The 17,475-nt window shown below is 32.9% G+C and overlaps 1 protein-coding gene across 12 annotated transcripts in view; it reads right to left on the bottom strand.

Annotated features, from left to right (window-relative positions):
* Positions 1-17,475, bottom strand: part of LRCH3 (leucine rich repeats and calponin homology domain containing 3) — a 98,302-nt gene that overhangs the window by 28,266 nt on the left and 52,561 nt on the right. For all 12 annotated transcript variants that reach the window (XM_016135215.2, XM_016135211.2, XM_036219989.1 and 9 more), the window contains exons 7-12: positions 13,455-13,548; positions 12,341-12,461; positions 11,514-11,662; positions 8,881-8,957; positions 2,710-2,761; positions 2,166-2,312 (exon numbers count right to left, since the gene is read on the bottom strand). In XM_016135215.2, the coding sequence (XP_015990701.2) occupies positions 2,166-2,312; positions 2,710-2,761; positions 8,881-8,957; positions 11,514-11,662; positions 12,341-12,461; positions 13,455-13,548 (640 nt within the window). The remainder of the gene's footprint in view (positions 1-2,165; positions 2,313-2,709; positions 2,762-8,880; positions 8,958-11,513; positions 11,663-12,340; positions 12,462-13,454; positions 13,549-17,475) is intronic.

Genomic DNA, 17,475 nt, shown 5'->3' with positions numbered 1-17,475 from the left:
ACTTGGAAACACTACTCTCACTTCATGTTCAACATATTCAAAAAGTAACTCACAATTTCCCTTACTTACTGGCTCTTTTCCCCAATTTGCTAATTTCTGTTATCATGTCAAATGATATTATCTATACAGTCAGCGTTTTACATTGTGTACTTGTATATAGTATCTTAAGGGATTCTTCTTACTCTGTGAGATAAACATCATAATCACATTCATTTGAAGATGAGAAAATTGAGGATAAGCAAGGTTATGTGTTATGTGCAAAGCTGCAGAGTTGGTAGGCAGCATAACTGAGATTTGCACCTATGTCTTTTGACTCCAAATCCTATACTTTCCACAATGCTAGACATCCATTAAAACCATTCTTTTAGCCTCAAAATCTTGCTTTGAGACCTCCTCCTCCTCTTTTTTGAACTTATCTTCAATGATTTATTCAAAATTCACCACACAGCTATGTATAAGACATAATAAAATTTCTTGAAATTTTATAGTTAATCTTTAAAATCCATTGTTTTGGTAGGAGGTGTAGCACTCACCATACTAATAAAAGTATTAGATGTATTCATAATAATTATGAAATAGTTAATATTTAATAGCTAAATGTTACACACATGAGGAAATTAAAGGCACAGAGTGGTTCGGCAATTTACCAAAAGTCAAGTGCATACTGAGAAGCAAAGCTGGATTCAATTCAGGTATTTCTGATTTTAAGTAACACTGCTTCTCCTTAGGAATCTTAGAAATTATCTAGTTTTATACCTTTATTTTGCACCCTCGTCCAATTATTGCAATTATTCTCTATTTCATTTTCTTCCTTTCTTAGTCTCTTTCTAACATATTCGACATCAACAGATTAGTTTTTCAGAATTATCTTTCCTCTCATATTTTTCTCTGCTTAAGAATTTACAACTGTTCTCTTTTGCTGAACATATCAAGACCAAAAACTCTAATCTCACAATTAACCAAGACTATTTACAATATCATTATCTTTTCATAGATATGACTTCTACAGAAGGCAAGTGAAATGAGTTACAATTTATGTAAAAAGGAGAGAAGAGGACTTAGGAAATAGTAAGTGTTAGCTATTACTATTACTTAGAGTAGTATAGCATTGTGATAATAGAGTAGGGTTTGAAACCAGCCTTTTTTTTTTAATAAACTACTTTCCATTAGCCTTATTTCCATTTTCTGTTCAGCCTGTCTTGGTTAGAATCCTTACTCTGCCCATACTAGCTGAGTATTTAACCTCGGGCAAACTGTTATCTTCTCTGGGCATCAGAGATCTCAAGGACTTATACATTTAAAAAAATTTAAAAAGAATTTATCATGTGTATGATACTTAATGGTACTTACAAAAGATGATCTTTGATATAGTTATAAAACACAAGCTAGAAAGAGTTTGGAGGACAAGAGTGTTTCATTCACTTAACAAATATTTATTAAGCTTTACTATAGGCTAGGACTTGCTAAAGATCTAGGGATGTAACAGTGAATAAACAAGACCGATGTGGTCTCTGTCTTCAGGAAATTTACAAATAAATGGGAAAGATGGCTATTAAATAAACAAAAATACAAATAATTATGAAGAAATAAATCCAAGGTGATTTCGAAACAAAAAGCCTTAAGTAATACAGGCAAAACAAAACAAAAAACAGGCCGTAAAATGTTTAAAAAGAAAGATTAACAGGGACAGTTAACTGAGTATGAGTGGAGAGAACAAAAAGGAATCACAAGATGACTCTGAAGTATTAAACCTGTGAGCCACACAAATTTTTGCAGAGTGAGGAAGTCAGAGATAGGTTCAGATAATAGTTTACATTTGACACTTTCACTTTCATAATATTATTAACTTTACTAATGCACCAGAGATTGAAAAAATGGCAGGTGGACAGTAAAGTGATACATCTAATGATAGATTGCTAATTAAGAGGAAGAGAATACTGTCCTAAGAGCAAGATCATCACTTCTAATTGTTTTCAGGTTTATCTACATGAGGACAATTAATCTAATCACAAGTAGGAAACAGTTACATTATTTACTTAAGATTTCTTACAAGGAAAAAATGTTAACATTTTAATTAAGACAATAAAAACTGACCGCCTCAGCAAAACAAATACGCACTTCTAAGGAACTTTAGGAATATCATTAAATGCATGCAAAGGACTTACCTTGACAAAGTCCAGGACAGCATCTCTCTGAATCTGCTTAGTCCTAACTTTCTCCTCCTCATACTGCAGGGCAGCAAGCTGTGCCTCTCTCCGAGTGCGCTCTAATTGTTCTCTTCTCCGATGAAGTTCCAAGTCTGTATGAGATAGCTGAAACAAAAGTTAGTTTGCAAATGCAAGTGGGGATAAAAATCCAACTTATCAATACTCCTTATCAGTTTAGGGAACTACTGCTGACCTAACTTTCACTTTGCAGCCACCTAACATTTCTTTAAATGTGTTTGCTCATTGCTAATCTTTTCTCACCTTTGTACTGTGTTCTTATATGTACTACAAAGCCATCATATGGGTAAAGATTTATTTTTTGTCTGGTATCAAAAATTACTGTTAGGAAGTATCAGGTACACATGTTATAGTAACTGTATAATCAAAGAGATGGAGTGAAGTTTACAGCTATCCGGCAATTAATGATAATTTAGGTATTATAAAAGAAGAAAACCATCACAGGTAAAAAAAAAATCAAAACTAAAACGGAAAATTTTTTTACCTGATTATGACTTGGTGATAGTGACAAGACAGAAGATGGCTCGACTGGAACCCTGACCCAAAAAAGAAAAAAAGAAAACTCTCTGATAAGACAGACAGATATAGATATATAAAAGACAAGTGAAACTTCATTGTTAATGTCAATAGCTTTCTATTAATCAATAGGCAACTATCTAATCAGCACTGAAAGACTAAATGCATTTTGTAAACTTGAGACCAGGTCATTAAATTAAGTTACACGAATACCTGATGCCTCCAACTCATGTTTCACATGACATCACTGATCAAGCTATAGATAGCTAACAACTGTCTGTGTCAGCCAGTGCTGATAATATAGTTGAGACCACTTTTCAAACACTATCATTTCTTTATACCACAAATAACTATTATTTTCTTTACTACAATGACTGAAACAAGATACATGTAAACAGAGATCATTTTATACACAAAGCCATTTTATCAACAGAAATCTGGAATATTGCAGAACCCAGTAACTGTACTTGTAAAACACTCTTACTCCTCAACTTATGAAACAATTTTAATAACAAATGTAAAGATTCTGTTGATTTTTATTTTTTAAAAAAATGAAACCTAATTTGATGGTTTAAAAAAATAGTAAAATTTGCTTCTCAATTTTATTAGTATTAATTCTTACAGTTTGGTATTTATCTTTTTCCTGATCTGGATTTAGAATTTCAAGTCTCTGTTACTCATTTGTGTCTTTGAAACTAACAGTATTAGAGCACTGACATTTAGGACCTGAAAATTTAAAACTACGACTATGCATTAAATCAGTGTGTTATCAGGGAAACAAAAACAAATCCTCTGAAGTTCACATAGTTTCTTATTACTTTCTAAAAATAATATTCTTCAACTTGGAATTCAGGACATTCATCCCAATTAATATACTATGAAATCTTTTCTCTAACAAGATCTCTTCAGTTATATATTAAATCTTTAAATGCCTTTTCCAAAAATCCCAACCTATGGAGATCTTCTTAGAAAAGGTCTTTTTAAGAATCTCACTTTTCTTTAAAATTGGGACTTTTTTTTCTTGATGTATGTTTGTAATCAATACTTCTTTTGCATTTATTGACAATGACTTGTGCCACTTTTTGGACAATATTTTTTCAAAGGCACATAGAAACTAACATTCCTGCAGCTCTGTTAAGTAAACACAATATTTCTCAATTATTCCTCATAATAACCTTATGATCTTATGTAGCAAGAACTACGGAGTGAGAAATTGGGGCATAGAAGTTAAGTAACTTCTCCCAGGTGACGAAGTAAGTTACAGAGTTAAGATCTGAATCCTTATCTGATTCTGTAGTAGTCTGCATGCTTAACTACTAACCATGAAAAAAACTTTGACTCACAGAAGTTAATGATAGCAATTTATTGGCAGAGCCTGGATTAGAATTCAAGGTACCTGACTTGTATTTAGTGCTTTCTACTAAACCACATTTCCCTACTTTACAGCAACAGAATCTAGCAAGGAGAAAGGGAAGAGCACAGAGATTTAAAAGCATTTGGGTACATACAAAAAAATTTACCTGAGATGGTAAAAACTAAGTTGTGGAAAGTTAAAGATGGAGGTAAAGAGGGAAGCACGGCATATGAGAAGAAAGTGGTAGTGAAGAAGACATTTGAGAACTGACAGTTACCCTCTAATTTAATCATCAGGTGGTAATGTTGGCCCATTATAGCTTTCTCACTCCTTGGTGTCATTTTGCATGACCTTATCATCTATGAATAGGTTACTTAATGGAAGTATCACTGACATTTCAGATAATATTTTTGTTTTACAAAACTGTCCTACACATTATTGATAGCTTAGCCTTAATGCCGGCCAGTAACACCTATTATCACTTTGACAACCAATTTCTACAACACATAAACATATGTTCAAATATCTCCTGTGCTATTCCCTGTTGAGACATGCTGATCTACCTTACACTTCCCTGAATTTTAAAAATATGTAAGGAAGCAAAAAAGTTACAGTACTATTCTTTTTCTTTCCAAGTTTTTTTCTAATATTAGCTCTAAATCTTTGAAGTATTCTGAAAATTCTTTTTAAAAAATATCCTAGGGTGGCTCCGTAGTGTAGGGGTTAGCATGCCTGAACACAGAAGGTCCTGGGTTCACCAGACCCCGGGTGCAATAGGTCCCCTGAGTGTGCTGGGGATGCCAGGCCCCAGGTGTGCTAGGCCCCGGGTACAGGCCCCAAGTGTGTGGGAAGGGACACCTCACCTTCAGAGATCCACTTCTTAAGGGGAAGCGGCAACAGCCATAGGTCAGGGGTGAAAGTGAAGGGGAAAGGGAAATTAAAGGGGGGTGGGGGAATTTGTAGACACTAAAAAAATAAGTTATTGACAGAATAAATTATGTTTATAATTTTTTTTAAAGAACAGAATAAATTACTTAATAACTTCCTTGAAAAAGTTTAAAATAATATTAAAGCTGGGGAAAACCTTCCTTAACTTTTTATTAATTTTTGCCAACCTTTAACACCCCTAATCAGTGCATCTTTAGTCAAGTTTTCAACGTGGAAGAGAATGGGTAATTAGGGTAAGATTTTTAACTGGGATATAACCAATAAAGAATGAGAAATGAGTGAGTCCAGAACCATGTGCTAGTCTGTGAGAAGGAACATGGTACAGTGGTTAAAAACACGGACTTTATAATTAGTCATGACTGAGTTTGAATCCGAGGCCTGTCACTTAATAGTAACTGACTGTGGATATAAATGAAAAACTCCTACATCTGAAAGCACAGGCTCAAATAAGGGAAGATTCCCCCAGTGCTGGTAAAGTAAGAACTTCAAGGCTTGGAGCCTGGACATTATACCTGGATGAAGGAACTTGCTTAGCACCAGAGTATTGTAGAATATGGGAGTTGATGTTGTTTCTGAATAGCTGACATAGCTGCTTGGTATAAACAGGCAGTTAGCCCATAATTCCTTACTCTTCTGACTAGTGAACATCTTGATTTGCCCAGGTCGCTTAGACTCATGTCCTAGAGGCTCATCCCTCAGAAAATAACAGAGGTAACGGGAAACACGCTTAGCTATGTACATGCTTTGCACTGCCTAATAATTGCTTTGGGAATAATCTACCACCATTCATATACATCCTCACAAACCGAGACCAGTCTCTCCATGGTTTGGCCCAATTCAGTGAACTAGGAAAGTTATTTAACTTCTCTAAGGCTTATTCTCCTCATTTATAAAATGAAGATAATATAAACTAAAAAGGAAAAATAAAAAACACATTCTAATGATTACATAGAGTAAGAGGCATTAACTGCAACTCTGTCCCAAAATTGCTAATTTAACTGTTAACATTTCCTATAGCTTTTATTGTCCATGTGTAGATGAAGTAGACCAAAAAATAGAAAGGACTAGATAAACATATCTCAAGTGGATTTACATGTCCTGATTTGACAGTATGTTTTAACAATATGCTTTTCAAGCAAAACCTTTTAATTGGTAGAAAAAAAGAAGCAATTTCTTTTTAGCAATGATTAATGGGCAATTAACAATCTGTTAAACTAACTCAATTCCTTTGAGTCTTTGCAACTGGAGGACTAAGATTTTTTTGGTTAACCTATTATTCAGGTTACAAACAAGTCTTGGTTACAGACAGCTGCCAGTCATTTTGAGGCGATTTTTTTCTAGGTTCTAATTCATGATTCCATTTGAATGTAGGCTCTAGGAGGACAGGGGAACTTTGACATTCACAGCTATTTCACAATACCTAGAAAAAGTAGCTGGCATAGAGAAGATATTTAGCAAATATATAACTAAATAAATGAAGCACAGTCAACCCTTGAATAATGTGAGGGTTAAGGGCACTGACCAACCCTGCACACAGTCAAAAATCCAAGTATAACTTTTGAGTATAAGTTCCTCAAAAACTTAGTCGTCCTTCGGTATTCTCGGAAGACTGGTTCCAGGCTTCCTGTGGATACTGAAATCTATAGATGCTCAAGTCACCTACATAAAAGGGTGTAAATCAATGCATCCATGGACTCCCAACTGCGGAACAAAAATAGTACTGGCATTTATTGAAAAAAAGTTCATATAAGTGGACCCATGAAGTTCAACCCTGTGTTGTTTAAGCGTCAATTATATGTATTTCTTTTAGATCTTAACTGGTTATTGGAATAAAGTATAAAATCCTTATCCAAAGACTATATTAAGGTCTAGTGATTTGAAATACCCAATTAAAAGTACAATAGACCCTCCATATCCAAGGGCTCTGCATCCAAGGGCTCTGTATCTGAGGCTTCAATCAACATTTCAATTGGTTGAATCCAAATACTTGGAACCTGGGGATATAGAGAGCTGACTAAGATTTGTATATTTTAGTATCCACAGTGGTCCTGGAACCAATCCTCTATGGCTACTGAGAGACAACTGTAATCATGGCTTCGGTTTCTTGCACTGTGGCAGATTAGATACTCTAAATGACTCTGATGGAAACAACTAAAATGCTGAATAACATCATCTTTTAAAATGCACTGATGAAGTGCCATGAAAATAAAGAATCCACAGATTCTAAAAAGAAAAACAGGAACTCTGCATTAAAGTTCGATAGGCAGACTTTTAGCCCTTATGATCTCTATCCATGGTGTTACTCCAATGAATGCATGTCAAAAGGACTTGCAGATGAAATTAAGATTACAAATTGGTTGACCTTAAATTGGAGAGATTACCCAGGTGGGCCTAATATAATCACACAAGCCTTTAAAAGAAGAAGGGAAGAGAGTTTGTGAGATGAAGAAGAAACAGAAATCAGAGACTCAAAATGTGAGAAGAATTTGGCTCTCGACTCCTGGCTGGAAATGGAGGGAGCCATGAAATAAGTAATGTGGGCAGGCTCTAGAAGCTGAAAATGACTCCTAGTTAAAATCCAACAAGGTAATGGAGACTTCAGTCTATGACTATGTGGAACTAAATTTTGCCAACAACCTGTATAAAACCTGGAAAGGGATTCTCCCCCAGGGTCTCCAGATAAGAAGTCAGGCAAGCTTGTCTAGACCTCTACCCAACAGAACTGTGACATAATAAAAGCATGTTTTAGGCTGCTAAATTTGTGGTAATTTGTTACAGAAGTATTAGAAAATTAATACCTAAGACAACTGAGCAAAAAAGCTGGCTTTCACCTTGAGGGTTCCTACTAAATCTCAGCAATCTTGAGCTTTACTTACAATGGATGTAGGAAGTAAGGGGTACAGAGATAAAGAAAGCCTAGGTCTACCCAAAGTAGGGGAATGTAATAGGAAATCCCTGCATGAAATCGAAACCTCAGTCTAAGTAGGCATGGGAACTAAAAAGCCATTTGGAGATAAATTTCAAAGATATGAAATTTAACTAGGTCCTGTGAATTAACTGATAAGACTATAAAAGGTCAAGTTATGAGTTTCTTTAATTATTCTACCCATTTATTTGATCCATCTATATCTCAGTCCCCTAAGCAAATATAATAACTTGTCAAGTATAAGTAAAAAACTATGTATGACACTTTCTACACAGCAAATTTACTGTTGTTTGAGAACAGGCATTTGAAGTCTACTACTTAAGACTTCATAAAAACAGAGAGGAAGCAAAGAACCAAAGGCTGAGTATTTTTCAACTATTGTGATACAATTATGACAGGAAACTTTTTGGAATTCAAGAATAAGAAGCAGTACTCTAAACGGTCAACCTAATTTTAGATATAGTCTATGCAGCACTAAGTATAGCGAAAAGGTCATAGCAATTGAGATAGGAATGAGAATACATATTGCTGTTTCTGTCTTTCTGTTATAGTCAAAAGTTCAAGTATAAAATATTTCAGGACTCCTGAAATTCATTTAGCTCTCTTTATGCATAAATCCAGACATATCATCATAAAAAATCTCATTGCTATTAAGTATCTTTAATTTAAATAACTGTACAAGTAGTGGTTTAGGTGATCTGAATTTGGAATCAATAAATCAGCTTTACTTGTTTTGCTATTACATGAGCACAAAGGCACATTATCATTCAGCTCTAAAAACATAGCACTGAAAACACACAGTATGTAAATATCTTTATTATACACAGATCTGCACAAAACCAAAATCATTTCATTCTCTTATTATTAAGTTTTAAGACAAAAACAAGTTAAGTAGACTTGGTCGTTCAAACCTGTTTTGATGTGAATATCTTCTCACATCTTCTGCTTTTTGAAACTCCCTCATGGGTACTGGCTTAATTGGTGAACCCTATGCAAAAAAGCAGAAATAAATCAATTTAACATGCTTATCCAGAACACTGTGATTACACAGTTCACATTGAACTTGGCATTTAGGGATATGTATATTACACTAAAAAACATTTTAACAAAATCTTCAAATGTGAGTTTTTATGTTCAAAGTACTATAGGGTTTTTTACTGCTGTGGTAAACACAAAACTATTCATAATCCAAGCCTGTTATTTTCAAAAAAGTAAATTTCCTTCTCACTGTATTATATAAATTATAGTTACCACATAGTAATATTTACTCAATGATAAGATATTCAAGCTGGAAAGGTTCTTAGAGGTCATCTAGCAACAAACTTTCATCTAGAACAGAAATTCCTACCTACCCTACATACCCTGACTTTTGTTGGTAATAGGGAGTTCACTGGGCAGATTTCATTTCTTCATCGTCACAAATTATTACTTATGTTGGTCATATATACAGTCCTGGGGATGTTGGTGGAATATTAAGACAACACAAAAAGTAATTTTTTTTAATGGTAAAATGACATTAAAAAAGAAATATTGGCAACTTAATTTATTTTAAAACTAAAGGGTAAAGATCATTTAAAAAAACATTACTGAGGAAAATTAAACTGACTTGAGTAATATGTACTACATACTGAAAAATGAAATAAAAGGTAGAAGCTCACAGGTTATCACAGTATGTATTATGTCAAATGAGAATCTATAGAAACAATACAATCTTATTTCAACCCAAAAATCATCATCAAAATGGGTATTCTTGAATGGAAAGAAAACTGCTTATCCAAAAAGAATATCCAAAAATCAAATGTAAAACTATATATCTAAGAAATAAGTATATCACATATAACTATAAATCTTCTTTGGTGAGTTACTCTAAAGGACTAAAGCTGACTCTCTTAAATTCTGGGCATGAGGATCATATAAAATGAGATTCAATTCTAGAATCCTGATGAGAGAACGATTATTCCAATTTCAGTGAATGTGGCTTTTTAAAATTAACAAATATATCTCCTAGTATGTTAATGTCAGTGACTTATCACCCTGGTTTTATAACACTACAATTATTTAAAATTACTGCAAAAGGTACATAAAATTTTCATGCCAAAATCAATGTGACATTGGTTTAATTTTTAAAATAAATATGTCATATTCCATAAATATAAGTCATACCCTATTTTAATACTTCTATATATGTGAGAAGCACTATAATAAAAGTAAATAGCAGCAGTGTTTAAAATCTCAAGTAGATTAGTTTTTAACAACCCATTTCAGACAGTATTCAAGACTATAAAAAAATATTTCTTCACTGATTATTAAACCATCGAAAATACCACGACTTTATCATCTTTTATACATGCCAAATTTCAGAAAACCTGATGACAGAGAAGTCATAAAGAGCCTAATGACATAAAGACTATAACACATAATAGGTTGTAGGAATTAAAAAACATATTATTATAAACTAACCAATACAATGGACTAAAGAAATGATATTATTTTTTTACTAATAGTATAATAGGTATTTTCATTTTAGTAGAAATACCTCATTTATACAGCCTATTTCACCATAAGATGATCAAGGAGAAAGATTACAAGGAAAGAAAAAGGATTCCCGTTAAGATGTGCACTGTTAATTTTAACTTTATTGCAAAGCTGTTGCTCTAACAAGGATGTTTATAGCCTGAACCACAAGTGGCTTCACTAATCACTTGGTACACTGCTACCTCTGGGCTGCAGGACTTTGATTTATATTACTTTACTCAACTTTAAATACAAGAGTGTCTTCTGAACACCAACAAAAATTACTGTATTAAAAGCCTTCAGATAGGAAAACCAAAGGGTTTTTTAAAGAAATGGTAATATCACTCCATAACATGTCCCACTTGAAATGATTATTTTCTATGTCGCCATTCTTCTCAAAAACTCCTGCTCTGAGCCTGGGACCAACTCCAAACATTAACAATCATACATACTGAAGTTGAGCCATTTTATTATGCTGACTAGATACGTCAAATGCTATTTCTACTTGGGACCCTTGGGGAACTAACTGACAGAGATTCTGCAGTGGACTGAATGCTCATTTGTTTTATGAGGCATAAAAGTTCCAACATAATTAAGCTCATTATAAAAATTTCATGATTAAGTCTGTATATTGCTCCAAAAGTCATAAGTTTTGTTCAATTCTTAATTACTGATTAAACTTTGACTTACCAGGTAATAACAATGAAAAAGCACTAAGAACAAGAATGAAAAGCATCATATTCCTTGGCATTTTCTTCCGATGCATGGGATACCCATAGGACTCCTTCAATTCCTTTTTTGAGATTCTAGATTCTGTCTTTATTTGAAAAATAAACCTAAACCCTATGTGAGCCTACTGTCTGATTTTTAAAACTAAATCTGAAAAATGTGGTAATGAATTGGAACTGAACACAGTAAAACAAATAATCAGGCCTAAACCAACGAATCACTGATATGACAGAAATTTATACTATCATGAACTATTTATATTGGGATTAGCAACCTATTTAGGCTTAAACGTATGTACTACCTCATGAGTGATTCGCCGTTGTTCAATATATGCCATAAACTGTGAACTGAGGCTGTTTGAATCCAGGCCCTTGGGCCGTCTGATCTCGTCCTCGTCTTCCTCTGCAGTACAGCTGTCAATGTAGTCAATCTGATCCAGATCGTGTTCCACTGTCCACCACACACACGAATGCCCCAGAAAAAAACATTCAAATTAGATAGCCAATAAAAGACATTAAATTGCATTCTTTCCTTCCCCTAACATTTTCTATTCTGAAAGTGGAAGGAATGAGAAGTTTAAATTATGTAAGCCTTTATTATTTATTCCACGGCCACCAACAAAAATAAGCTCCCCCCAAATTGGTCATAATTTACTAAAGAATACAGTAATTGATGGCAATTATTGGAATACAGACCTCTAATTTTCTTTTTTCTTTTCCTTTGAATAGTTCTTGCTGTTTTAAATAAGACAGTCTGAATTTGTGAGATAAAGAGAGTAAGAATAATTTTTAAACACCGAAAGGTATATCTTCTTTCAGGTTTTCTCCCCATGTTTTAGGTTTTAGGTTTAATCATATCTCTTTGAAGACGTGGGGAGGCAGAAAACCTAACACAATCAACTCAAAAGAAAAGAGAAAAGGTAGAAGGAAGGTGAACTTGGAGATAAAACAGATACTGTAAACTGTTGTCCATAACTACTAGAACAAAGATTTTCTATTTAGAAAATTGTTTTCTAGAGTTCAGCACTGTAGATATTTTGTAGCAGTTTATAGATGAAAGAAAATCATTTGAGGAATTTTTTCTTCTCAAAATGCCTTGAGGTAAGTAATTATTAAAAATTATGTTTACCTCCACCATTTGTTACTACTAAATTACTGCGATTCTCTTGATACTGGTTTTCTCTCCGTAGTCTTTGTTCTTTAGTAATTTCTGCTACTCGAAGAGGCAGATCTGAAAATTCATCTGTAGGCTTAAAAAAAAAAAAATAGCAGAAACATTAAACAACATCATTTCAAATTTTAGACTACGGAGTATTTAAAACATGGATATAATATAAACTCATTAAAATTTATATTTAAGAAGAAACAGTGAAAAAGTTCTGGAGATACACAGTGGTAACAGGTTTTCAACAATGTGAATGTACTTAATGCCGTGGAAATATACTTAAAAATGGTTAAAATGGTAGATTTTATGTTATGGACAGTTGACCACAAAAAAAGAAGAAGCAGGTATACATAACTCTATAAACATACATATGTACATGAATTTAAAGTATCTACATATATATATCTGTATGGATACAGCCAAAATTATGTACACACATACCTAAACATATAAATTTCAAATTACAAAAGGTTGTTGTCTAAAATTAATTTACTTTGAACTCCCAATGAAACAATGTTATAAATGGTAGGTTTTCCTAAGAAAAATTTATTTAATCATTTAACCCAATTTATAGCTAAAATAACTAATTTTAAAATGAAAATAGAATACTAATAAAAGAAAAATGATATAATTAACTTTAAAAAAAGAGTCATTTATTTTGAGCATGTGGATATTCTTCAGTAAGGTTTCCATCTCATTCATTACTCATCAGTCTGTAGTTCTATTTTCTCATCTTCTAGCACCGCTTTTATCACTTTTGCCCAAGATTACTCAGCTCTTCAAATTTCAGGCTTCAGCTGTAACTCGCTCAGTTCCTACTTGGCTTTCCAGAATATAAAACTATTTATATAAGAAAATGAGGTAAGAAACATGTAAAACACATGTGGTAAAAAGATGGTAAAGAAACATAATACCATTTTTGGATGGTACAAGTATGTGGGATTTTTATCTCTCCCTTGGCTTTTTTGTATTTTATGTAATGAGAAATCAAATCCAATTAAGTGGCTTTCCATTTTCCTCATTTTATAGTTTCCCATTAATTAGAAGTTACAACATACAGAACAGAAGAAACACTTACTTCATTCCCTGACCATCTCTTATCACCACTGTCCACACTATTGAAACCTGAATCAAGGGCTCCATAAGGGCGACCTGAGTACAGTTCTTCATGGCTGCCAAAAAGAGACTTTAGTTGCTACTGCAAAGTTTGATATTCTAAAAATTAACATTTGAAATAAATCAGATGCAATTTTATTAATAAATATTTTCATAGCATTTAGAGATTTAACTATTTAACTAAATGAGCATTCTTTTGATTTTTGATATGAAAAATTCCGAATTAAAATAGAGTAAACGAAAATAATATAATAAGCTCCTAGGTACTCATTAACAGTGTCAAAAGTATCTGCATTTTGCCATTCTTGTTTCATCTAGTCCTTCCATTTCCAATGCCCCCTTCAACTGTTTTTATTTTTAGCAGTACTCTATTTTAAGGTAAAATGTACATACATTGAAACGCACACACCTAAGCTGTGTAACTTTGACAAATAAATACATCTTTGTAACATAAACCTTTATCATGATATAGCACATTTCTACTTTGCAAGAAAATTCCCACACATCCCTTCCCAAGCAATTTTCCTCATCACACCACTGTGTGCTCCTAAGAGGCAACCACCATTTGGAATTTTTTCATGTTACATTAGTATAGAAGCCAGAATAATGGTCCCTGAATATGTCTAAGGCCTTAATCCTAGAACCTGTAAATATGTCACTTTACACGACAAAGGAGAATTAGGGTTGCAGATAGAAATAAGGTTGCTAATCAGCTGATCTTAAAATAGGAAAAGTATCTTGAACTATCTGAATGGACTCAATGGGCTCACAAGAGACCTCAAAAGTTGCAGAGGGAGGCAGAAGAGGATGTCAGTGTGATGCAATGCTGGCTTGAAGATGGAGGAAGGAGACCAAGAGCCAAGGAATGTGCAGACAGCCATTATAAACTGCAAAAGGCAAGGAAATGCTTCCTACAGAGAACCTATAGAAAAGAATGCAGTTCTCCCAGCATCTTGATGAGACCAAGATATAGACTTCTGACCTACAGAACTATAAGATAATAAATTTTTGTTGTTTAAGCCTCTAAGTTTTTGGTAACTTGTTATGGCAGCAGCAATAGAAAAGTAATACGATTAGTTTTACTTATTCTAGAACTCATAAAAATGTAATCATTTTTTACTCAGCATCATGTCAGTGAAAAACTTGACGTTAATACTGTGAGTAAAATGGATGAATTATATAGTAAGTATAGGTTTAACTTAAAAAAATTATCTCACTGTGGTTTTACTTTGTATTTCTCTCATAACCAGTGACATGGAATATCTTTTTGTATGCTTATTGGTCATTTGTTTACCTTCTTTCGTAAAGTGTTTAAATCTTTTGCCCATTTTAAAATGCAACATAATCTTCAAAATATTTTGCTAATTAAAAGCCAGACACAAAATGTTACATAATGTTTGATTTTATTTATATGAAATTCTAGAAAATGCAAAACTATATTGACAGAAAGAACACTGGCTGCCTGGACTGATAGTAGAAGGAAAGGACTTAACGATATAAATGGGTATAAGTGAAATAGAAACAATAATGATTATGTTGCTAGTTTCATGACTATATCCATTTACCAAAACTCACTAAACTGCACACTTAAAATGGATAAATTTTATTATTTTTAAATTATACTTCAATAAAGCTGTTTTTAAAAATCTGCCAAACCAGTCTGGTAGATGTTCCATTTTTACATTTTTATAAGCAATGTACGACAGCACTGATTGCTCCATATTCTCACTAACATTTGGCACTGTCAGTCTTAATTTTAGTCAGTCTAATGGGTGGGTAGTGATAGCTCATTGTGACTTAATTTGCATTTCCATGATGATTAATGATGTTGAATACTTTTTTGTGTTTATTGGTCATTGATATATCTTTCTTTGTGAAATATTTACTCAAGTATTTTTAACATTAAGTTGCAGGTATTCATTCTTTAGATAGTCTAGATACAAGTTCTTGTCATATATTTTGTGAATGTTTTCTCCCAGTCTATAGTCTATTTTCTTAATATTTTTTTTATCATGATAGATGCTTTTTTTTTTTAACTTTGATGAAATCTAACTTCATTTCTTTTTTTAGTTATTCCATTTGTGTCCTCAGAAATCGCCTTATCCCAAGTCACAAAGATACTCTCTATTTTCTTCTAAAAGTTTTATAGCTTTAATTTTTGCCTGTTCTTAAACATACTTGTTTAAAAGTTAGCTTAATTAGAAATCTAAAATATGAAAAAATATACTTTTAAGAATGGTCTATTAGCATTTTATTTAATAAGCTTGTTGGTTGAAAAACAACTTTAAATGGTACAAATTTAAAATAGTGTTCTAATGTTGAATTTTGTATTCCATATATTCTTATACATAATTCACGTACATAACTTTTAAAAAGTTATTATGTCACGCTGTCACAATGAATTAGAATTTAAAGTACAGAGAAAGAGTAATGCACTTGGATTTCACAAATAAGGTATCAGTTTACCACTTACCAACCATTAGCTCAAAGAAGTCACTTAATCTTTGTAAAATAAGGTTACCATTTTTAATCATATGACTTCCATATAAGGTGAAAGCTTTATGTCAACTAAAAAAAAAAAAAAAAAGGGAAACGAACAGCCTTATATGAATATAAGACAGTTTTAATAACTTGTCAATTATTTTATTGATAAAGATCTTATTTTGTATGTGGTAACATACAGAACTATTTGCCTAGTGCTAAATACACTCTAATTATAAAGATCCAAAATATAGGTACTTTAAAGCTATCTTCCTCATTTTCCTCCCTTCCTCCACAAAGCTCTTTTAGCACCACCTCCCCCCCAAAAAGCCTCTCAGTATAATTCTAAAATTACTTTTCTAAAAGAAGTTAATTTCCCCCAACTTTTTATTGTGGGAAAATTCATATCTATATAAGAATTGAGAGAGTAATACAATATCATTTGCCCTTCATCTAGATCTCCCAATTGTTAGCATTTCTTAAGGAAAGGTCCCATGTGTGTTTTATCACAGCCAAGTCAGGCCAAGGTGACTAATTTTAAAAGCTTTCCAATGAAATATATACTTAAGCTGCACTTAAAAATGTTTTTCTGCAGTTGCTACAAGAAATATGTGTATTAAAGATTTACTGAAAAATACTTTTTAATATTATGTGAGTTTTTCAAGTAACATATTTCAGATACTGTTTTATATATTGTAATTTCCAATATTGTATTTTCCATCAAGTGGCCAATCAAAATAAACCTAATTTTGCTGTGGAATTTTTCAAATGGGCAACATAAAGAGAATCAATACAATATTTGCATTAAGCTATCATTTTATCTTCTTTATTTGGTTACCTTTAGCTTCTGCACATGTTCGCTCTCAATCAGAAATTAAACTGCTAAGATTAAAGTGAGACATACAAGTTTACCAGCTCTCTGAATTTGCTCAGGATTTTCCTGGTTTCAGCACTGAAAGTCTTATGTCCCAGGAAACCCCTTAGTCACATGAAACCCAGAACAAATGATCACTCTATGTAAAAATATAGTCTTTAGGGGGCCAGGAAGAGCTCTGCTAGCCAGGCTCCAGTTATGCCCTGTTAGAAAGTCCAGCTTCCCTAATAAACTACTAGGTATAACACAGGTTCAAATATGTAAGTGGCTTCTCTGTAGGAGGAATACGAACTGTGAATCAGTACAGTACAATGAGGAGTTTCAAACACAGTTGTTCTTTTTTTCATAGAGTTTAACAGATCTAAACTGTCTAAACTGACAGCTTTGTTCCACCATTTACTAGCTATATGACTCATTTAAATTCTAAGTTACAAAAAAAATAAAAAAGGTTAACAACGGCTACCTCATAGAGTTGCTATAAAGACTGAGAAACAAAAGCTAAGGACTTGCACAAAGCCTGGTTGGTATACAGTATTAAATCAAAATTATCATTCTGTGAAGAATACACTCTTAAAAGAACATTTCCTGTTATAACAAGTCACTAAATCTGCTTCATTTGAGTTTAGTT

The sequence above is a fragment of the Rousettus aegyptiacus genome, unplaced genomic scaffold, assembly GCF_014176215.1.
Source record: "Rousettus aegyptiacus isolate mRouAeg1 unplaced genomic scaffold, mRouAeg1.p scaffold_m13_p_4, whole genome shotgun sequence".
NCBI classification, from domain to species: Eukaryota; Metazoa; Chordata; class Mammalia; order Chiroptera; family Pteropodidae; genus Rousettus; species Rousettus aegyptiacus.
Note: the sequence above shows the minus strand (reverse complement) of the source record. Positions and strands in the feature narration are given on the sequence as shown.